General features: G+C 39.7%; 2 protein-coding genes across 2 annotated transcripts; one reads left to right on the top strand and one right to left on the bottom strand.

Annotated features, from left to right (window-relative positions):
• The first annotated feature begins 5181 nt into the window (after positions 1-5181).
• On the top strand, positions 5182-5799 carry LOC18010251 (agamous-like MADS-box protein AGL49). Its single transcript, XM_006392174.1, has one exon. It carries the CDS (start codon positions 5182-5184, stop codon positions 5797-5799), a length of 618 nt encoding a protein of 205 aa, XP_006392236.1.
• A 149-nt stretch (positions 5800-5948) lies between these two features.
• Positions 5949-8349, bottom strand: LOC18010252 (tRNA-dihydrouridine(20/20a) synthase). The gene is made up of 11 exons (XM_006392173.2): positions 8041-8349; positions 7691-7945; positions 7530-7599; positions 7343-7445; positions 7148-7265; positions 6957-7038; positions 6809-6870; positions 6641-6713; positions 6478-6561; positions 6312-6392; positions 5949-6231 (listed from the first exon to the last, which is right to left on the bottom strand). Exons 1-11 carry the CDS (start codon positions 8181-8183, stop codon positions 6061-6063), a joined length of 1242 nt encoding a protein of 413 aa, XP_006392235.1. The 5' UTR covers positions 8184-8349; the 3' UTR covers positions 5949-6060.
• Between the last annotated feature and the right edge of the window lie 302 nt (positions 8350-8651).

Genomic DNA, 8651 nt, shown 5'->3' with positions numbered 1-8651 from the left:
ACTCTTTGGAAGGAATATAAGAACTATGTTGAATTACCGGTTTGTACATGTGGGAAATGTGAGTGCAATGCTGCAATTCTTTGGGAACAACTTCAGCAACGAAGTCGTGTGACTAAGTTTCTTATGGGACTGAATGAGGTCTTTGAACCTACACGTCGTCACATCTTGATGTTGAAGCCCATTCCGTCTATAGAAGATGTTTTTAACATGGTTGCACAAGATGAACGACAAAAGTGTATCAAGCCTCCTACAAAGATAGATAATGTTGCTTTTCAGGCGTCTACAGAACCGACTGGATATAATGGTTCAGCTGAGAACACCGCCTGTGCTGCTTTTAGACCTTCTCAACAACAGCAACGACCGATTTGCACTCATTGTGGTCGTGCTAGTCACAGTTCAGAAGTGTTACAAACTTCATGGCTATCCACCAGGTCAAAAGGCATCCTCTAAGGCACCGACTCCTCAGCAATCTTTTCAACCTCGTGGTCAAGCTCCTTCTGGTCCTCGACCTACTTTTCCACCTCAATCGAAGTTCCAGTCTGGTTATAATCAACCAATGGCAAATGCAGTTGCTGGTCCTACTCCGAATGCCTTTGATCTTAGTCATTTCACTAATGATCAGGTTCAGTCTTTGATTCACCACCTCACTGCACATGTACGGACTTCAGAGCAGACAACTCCTCTTGCTTCCATCACTGAAAATGGAGCTATGGCTGCTACATCCACATCCGGTAATGTCTCAATAGATTTCCCCTCCACTAGTCTTCGTTATGAAAATTATTCCTTTACTTTCCAACATCAATGCCTTTCCACACTATATAATTCCCTTCCCAATGGTTGTTGGATAATAGACAGTGGGGCTACTAGCCATATTTGCTCAGATTTATCTCTTTTTAGTGAAGTTTTTCCTGTAACAGGAGTCACAGTCTCTCTTCCAAATGGCACTAGCGTCCCCATTACATATACTGGAACCGTGCATATTTCTAATCATTTGATTTTGCATGATGTTCTGTATATCTCTACTTTCAAATTCAACTTGATAAGTGTTAGTTCTTTGCTGCATTCTAATCGTAGCTCTGCTCACTTTTACACTGATGCTTGTTATATACAGGACAATATTCTGGCCTTGATGATTGGTAGAGGCAAACTTATACATGATCTCTACATTCTGGAGACTGATGTCACTACTTCCTCTACCAAGTTCTGTGGATCCTTGTTAGCAGATGGAGATCTCTGGCACCAACGCCTAGGACATCCATCTTCTCTCAAGTTACAACATATCTCAGGTTCATTACCCTCGTTTAAGTCTAGTGTCAGTCCTTGTGAAGTCTGTCCATTAGCTAAACAAAAGAAGTTACCATTTGTTTCTCATAATCGGTTGTCTGAATCACCATTTGATCTTGTACATTTAGATATATGGGGTCCTTTTTCAGTTGAGTCTGTAGAGGGTTATCGTTACTTCCTCACTATTGTTGATGATTGTACAAGAGTTACATGGCTTTACATGTTAAGAAATAAAAGTGATGTTTCTTCTATATTTCCTTCCTTTATTCAGTTGGTTAAGACTCAGTATAACTCGGTAATCAAAGTGATTCGAAGTGATAATGCTCCTGAGCTTGCTTTTACCAAACTTATTAAAGAACATGGAATCATTCATCCTTTCTCTTGTGCATATACACCTCAGCAGAACTCTGTTGTTGAACGTAAACACCAACATTTGCTTAATGTTGCTAGAGCCCTTCTTTTTCAGTCTCATCTTCCTTTGGTTTTATTAGTCTGATTGTGTGACTACTGCAGTATTTTTGATAAACCGAAATCCGTCATTGGTATTGAACAAACTTTCCCCTTATGAAAAACTATATCATAGAGCACCTGATTATTCCTTTTTACGCACATTTGGTTGTTTATGTTATGTTTCTACTCTTGATAAAGATAGAAACAAATTTACACCGCGTGCAAAGCCTTGTGTTTTTCTAGGCTATCCTTCGAGTTACAAGGGCTATAAGGTCTTAGATATAGATATTAATGTTGTTTCTATTTCTAGGAATGTTGTTTTTCATGAGAAAATTTTCCCTTACAAAGATATTCCTTCTGCAGTGTCTACTGATCTTTTTAGTTCATCTATATTACCAATGCCGATACCTGTTGCATTGGATAATGTTTTGCACTTTCATACAGACAATGAACAAACCTCTATACAATCACCTGTTATTACTGATTTGGGTTCTCATGCATTGCATTCTGATAATACTGATGTGACTTTACCATCTGCATCCATTACCCGAGCTAGTGCCTTACCTATATCTCGTGAGACTGTTACTTCTGGTACGGGTCAGGCTTCACTGCTTCGGGATAGACCTAAACGTCAGGTGAAAGCTCCAAGGTACTTATCCAATTATCATTGTAACCTTGCTCAAACTATCTCTTCCAATGTCCTTTATCCACTTTCTTCTGTCCTTGATTACTCCAAACTCTCACCTTCATACCAATCTTTTGTTCTATCCTGTTCTACTGAGACGGAGCCACAAAACTTTAAGCAGGCCATGGCTCATCCACATTTTCCAAAGGCAATGGATGTTGAGTTGCATGCTCTTGAGTCTAAGGGAACATGGGTTATTGAGTCTTTGCCGCCTGATAAACATGTGATTAGCTGCAAATGGGTTTATACTATTAAGTATAATCCAGATGGTTCTACTGATAGATATAAGGCGCGTTTAGTTGCCAAAGGATATACACAGCAGGAGGGTATAGACTACATTGATACTTTCTCTCCTGTGGCAAAACTTGCTAGTGTGAAGTTGATTTTGTCACTTGCTTCTTGTTTTGGTTGGAAGCTTACACAGATGGATGTTACTAATGCATTCCTTCATGGGGACTTGGATGAGGAGATTTATATGAGTCTTCCTCAATGTTATACTCCAGACCCTACCAACCCTTTGCCCCCAAATCCAGTTTGTAGGCTTCGCAAATCGTTATATGGATTGAAACAGGCTTCACGCCAATGGTATCAATGTTTCTCCAATGTTGTTCTTCAGGCTGGTTTTGTACAATCTCCGAGTGACACAACACTCTTTGTGAAGCAAAATGGATCTTCATTCACGGCTTTATTGGTTTATGTGGACGATATCATGATTGCTTCTAATGATGATACTGAATTGCAGTTTTTAAAAGATGCTTTGCATAAAGCTTTTCAGATCAAGGATATGGGTGCTCCGAAGTTCTTTCTTGGTCTGGAAATTGCGCGCAACAGCAAAGGGATATCGGTTTGTCAACGCAAGTATGCTCTAGACATTCTGGCAACAACAGGAATGTTAGCTTGCAAGCCAGCTACAGTTCCTATGGATCCATCGGTTCATTTGACCAGAGACTCGGGTACAAAGCTTGACAATGCTACTCCATATCGGGAACTTATCGGTAAACTCCTTTACTTAACGATCACGAGACCAGATATCACCTTTGCGGTGAATTATTTGAGTCAGTTCCTGTCCTCTCCAACGGATGTACATCTTCAGGCCGCTCACAGGATATTAAGGTATCTTAAAGGTAATCCAGGACAAGGCTTGTTTTTTGCTGCAGACACTGAACTCTGTTTAAATGCATTTGCGGATGCGGATTGGGCAACTTGTCCAGATTCAAGGCGTTTAATCAGTGGTTTTTGTGTCTATCTTGGTAAATCATTGATTACTTGGAAGTCAAAGAAGCAGCAAACTGTGAGTCGTAGTAGTACTGAAGCAGAATATCGGAGTATGGCTTTAGCAACGTGTGAGCTTCTCTGGCTTACTCAACTTCTCAAAGACTTGAAGGTTAATGTCAAGACATCGGCAAAGCTCTTCTGTGACAGTAAATCAGCCATCCATTTTGCCACCAATCCCGTATTTCACGAGCGAACCAAACATATCGAAGTCGATTGTCATACAGTTCGGGATCAGGTGAAATCTGGGTTTATGAAGTTGTTTCATGTTTCTAGTGCTAACCAACATGCTGACATCTTGACGAAGGCATTGCATCCGGGACCCTTTCATTCGCTTCTTCAGAGGATGTCAATTTCAAGTCTCTTTATTCCTGCTTCACCAGCTTCGAATTCAGAGACTTGAGGGGGGTCTAATAGAGAAACGGTTATATCCGGTTTAATACTTGGTTTAGTTTTGGTTAGATAATGTTATATGTATAGAGAGATTGAGTCTCCTTTAGCTTAATCCTCGTGTATATATACTTTGTACAAACATTTTTTACCAAATTAATGAGAATCATTAATTCGTTAATAAAGCGCCAACCACCGGAGAAGCGGAGATTAAGAAGCAGGAGAAGTCTCCTGAGCAGCAGCGGTGGTGAGTATGGGAAAGAAAGAGAAGACGAGCAGAAATGACCGGCCGGAAGAAGAGGAGAGTAAGAAACTTAGTTGGATGCAATATAAGAAGATGTTGTTAAGACACTTAGACTTAAAGAAAGAGTTCTAGAAACACAGGGAGTTATCTGTTCCTGAACATACGTGCTGTTACTATATAAATCTTTGAAGGTATGAGTCAATTTGAAGGTATAAACAACCCTATGAATTATATATTTATATTTGATTAAAGGTTCGACGACATCCCTCCCAAGTCCCAAGCAAAGACAAAAATATATATGGTTTGAACCTCATTACATTTACATGTGTCTCAGCTTGGACTCCTTACATGGCATCTGCATATTTGCTGTGTGCATCTGATGCTTTCGCGTGTGAGGAGTATCCATATATAACAAGAACCGAGAAAGATGAGCCTCAGTATATAGTAGAGCAAGAAATATTCGGCCAATTTATTTTTATCTATGTATGAAATATTTTTGGAAGAACTGTCGAAATAATATATATAAAGAACTTTCGAAATAAAATGTTTCGTATGATTGATTTTATATGATTTTAGCAATTAACGACGGCAGATTTGTAATGGTTTTTCTATGATTATTTTTAGGAATATAAAGTTATAAACGTAACACAGAAAAAAATATATAAGGTTCTTTGGCGGGAAACTTAAAAAAAAAATTAACGCGTATATGACCGTTGCGGAAAAGAAAACGTGTATATATATTGCATCTAAACCCTACTTTCAGTTCTCATCAATTGCATTACTCTCTCTCTCTCTCTCTTTCTCTTAATCTGGCCTCAGAATTTTTTTTGTTCTTCTGCAAAAGAGAAAAGCAAACATGGCTCCTCGACAGAAAAATTGCGTAGATGATTCGAGAAAGAGGGAGAAGGCAACCTTCAAAAAGATGTTTCCAGGTTTTAAGAAGAAAGCTTCGGAGCTTTCCGTTCTCTGTGGAAACTCTGTGGGTTTCATATGCTACGGTCCAGGTGGCGACGAGGATGATCTCTATGTGTGGCCTGAGCCGCAAGATAACCCACAAGCCTTACCACGACTCATCTCCGAATTTAACAAACAGAGCAATCTAAAGAGACAGAGATACGCAACTCAACTCACTGATGATTTCCAATATCTTCTCGAGGGTTTGTCTGTTGAGGAACTGACAAATCATCTCGCAGACATTAACTCACAATTGGTCGGAATCAGACAGAAGAAGTTAGAAATTCTGATCAAGACGGTGCCGGAAGAAGATGGTCGTCCTAGGGTTTCAGTCTCAGAGAACGTTTCCGTTTCGGGAAAGGAAGTAGATTTGGCATTAGGGTTTCCCGGCGGCGATTATTTTCCGGCGGAGGACCCAATGGCGGTTAAAGGGTTTTGTGGGGATGATTGTATTTGGGATTCTTCTCAGCTGGATTTGGAGTTTTTCGGTTTCAAGACGCAGCCACTTTGTGGACAATAGATTCCGAATTATTTAGTTTGAAATTTCATAGCTTTTGTTGTTGTTGTTGTTTAATCGCTGTTTTCAATTTGTATCCATGGTGAAATTATGGACTCGATAATTGTAAGGTTTCGTATTATCTCAATATATGAAAGTAGTTTTCAATTTGCTTTTAGATGCAACATGTGTATCATTCTGCATTCCTGTGAAACGCATAAATACATCAATAGAAGAAGCTTTGCTCCAAAAAATACCACACACAAAGACAACTAACCAAACCAACTAAGCACATAAGATGAGTTGTTGTTCTTGAGCTTTGTAGGGAGGTGGCAATACATTATGCACATCAGCAAACACATCTTCTTCTCCACTTTCTGGACTCACAGCAATCGGTGAATCTAAGACAGAGTCTGGGATCGCCTTCAAGCTTTCTTCCAGCAATGATCCAACCGTCTGCAATCAACACTCCAACACATATTACAAACTCTCTAAAATGTTACTACAAAAATAGCATTATTCTTGCATACACCTACCTTGCACTCTCTGAAAGCAGCGTCTGCTCTTCGCTTCCACAAGCTATTTCCATTCTCTGAGTGGAAAATGTTTAGCAGAGGCTGCATTGAATTGGGAATATTCTCAGTTCACACACATGACTTGTATTCGTTTTCTTACTCGCTTTATTGTTTAAACCACACCTACCTTCACTAGATCCCTTACATTAGGCCTCCCGTTTCCCTGTGTTCCCAAGATAGCATCTCCGTATACTTGATATTGCTCAAGAACCTGCTCAACACTCAGATATTAGCAAATCCCCAGGTTTGGCAGACAAAGCAACTCAAATAGCTGAATATTTCCACGGAACCTGTCGCCGTGTAAGGCCACTGCTTGGAACACCATAAACTGCAGTGTCAACATGTCCTAGTGTCTGCCATGGGCTGCCAAACATACAGCGAATCAAAAGAAAAGAAAAACAAAAAGAGGGGCTTTGATATAGAGCACTCAGACTAATCAGCTATATATATTCACATACTTGTTGTATGCAGCGCGGCCTACCATGACTCCATGAGCTCCTTCCTTCAATGAAGCGTTTACCTTACAATCACAACATTTTTTCTCAGTCTTATCCTGCTAGAACCATCAGGGCAGAAAGCTAGTATTCTCATATCCAAGATGGTCACCATAGATATAGAAGTAATGCCTCCATTAATTGTGAATCTCAAGTCCGGGAAGTCACGCACAAGGGCATAGTAATACTCGTACCTGAACTACGCCCAAAAACAGGTGACTTACTTCAAAGAAACAGCAGATTACACATATAATAAACTTTTTCACAAGACGGTAATCAAGAGGTAAGTGACGTTAAACATACTTTAAAGGAGGGATTCTCCGATTATCTGCAGGGCTAATCCCACCAAGCAGTGCCTTGCGTGAATGTACAATGAAATGCCGGGTTGGTGACAGAGTAGAAACCTTGTAAACAAAGTCACCTAAGAGTAAAGGAAAACAAGTATCAGTACGTTGTGGCATATCAAGACCAAGTCCATACGAGACTTAAAACACTCACAGAGCTCATCATAGGAATCATGATCGTCCACACCAATTCGACATTTCACAGTAACAGGGACGTTAGTATTGTCGGCGATGGCAGACATTGCATCTCCAACAAGCTTACACAATCAAAGTAAACAAAGTGTGAGCCTAAAAGAAAAAGCAGATATAAATCGTGAAATCATCAGGAAGAGTAACCGGACCTTAGGGTTGAGCATGAGGCTAACACCAAAGCATCCATGGCCGGCTACTTTAGGACTAGGGCATCCACAGCTATCTCAACAAAAGAAGAAAGAAAACAAAACCCACTTTAAGTTTAACTAAGTCCATACGCAATACTGAAAGAAAAAGAAAAAGCACAAACTTGAGATTGATTTCGTCGTATCCGTAAGCATCAGCAAGCTTAGCAGCTTTTGTAAGGCTTTCCACATTGCTCCCACCGATTTGAAGAACAATAGGATGTTGTTGAGGAGAGAAAGCTAAGAACTTGTCCAAATTGTTCTGCTGGTGAACAATAGTTTGAGCGGCAATCATCTCTGTGTAAAGCCAAGCGTGCTTTGTTATGAGGCGAGCAAGCGTCCGGTAATGATTATCTGTCCATTCCATCATTGGGGCGATGCTGGAGCCAAAAGCTCTTAGTGAGGATCGGAATCAAGAAACAGTGGGGAAGCTGAGACTGATAGAGAGAGAGAGAGAGAGAGAGAGAAAACAAACCTGAATAAAGGAGGAAGATAGGGGGAGGAAGTGGTCGTGGTTGAGAATTTACAAGTGAGTTTGAGTATCGGAGGATGATGATGGAAAGAAGACTTGATCATCATCACAGAGACATTAGGTCGAACAGATGGTAGGCACCACATGAAGAATTGTCCGTCGCGAGTTGGAGAAGATGAAGCTTCAAATTTGAGTGATGATATCGTGCCTGAAGAAGATCAAATATCACTGAGACATTTCATCGAACACTTTTGACCGCATCATCCACTTCCTCAAGAAACACGACAATACGCTAATGCACTGATACAATGGAGGGATAAGATAATGAAAAATAAGAAATGGACGTGGACCAAGCAGGAATGCAGTTTTAAAAAAAAAAAAATTAATAGGCAAAGAATACAACAGCGAATAAATAAATAATTAAGGCATAACTAAGTGAACTTCAGATAATTTTATTACTAAGCTTTTTTTAATGTTATATTTATTTTTACTACTAAGCTTGACTTAACAAAAAAAAAACTTTTATTTTTCATCTCATATTTTATCAAGAGTTCCATAATAAAATACTTAGATTCTCTCACCCACGTATTTGCCAGAAATAATTTTTCTAAAGA

Source organism: Eutrema salsugineum, unplaced genomic scaffold, assembly GCF_000478725.1.
Source record: "Eutrema salsugineum unplaced genomic scaffold, Eutsalg1_0 scaffold_8, whole genome shotgun sequence".
Classification (NCBI taxonomy): domain Eukaryota; kingdom Viridiplantae; phylum Streptophyta; class Magnoliopsida; order Brassicales; family Brassicaceae; genus Eutrema; species Eutrema salsugineum.
This window is presented reverse-complemented; position numbering and strand designations above follow the sequence as displayed.

Coding starts and splice junctions, on each gene's coding strand:
- LOC18010251 (XM_006392174.1), top strand. CDS start 5,182: ATGGCTCCTCGACAGAAAAATTGCGTAGATGATTCGAGAAAGAGGGAG.
- LOC18010252 (XM_006392173.2), bottom strand. CDS start 8,183: ATGTGGTGCCTACCATCTGTTCGACCTAATGTCTCTGTGATGATGATC. Junction 6,562..6,640: donor GTGGCCTTACACGGCGACAG/GTTCCGTGGAAA, acceptor AGTGTTGAGCAG/GTTCTTGAGCAATATCAAGT. Junction 6,393..6,477: donor ATGTAAGGGATCTAGTGAAG/GTAGGTGTGGTT, acceptor AATTCAATGCAG/CCTCTGCTAAACATTTTCCA.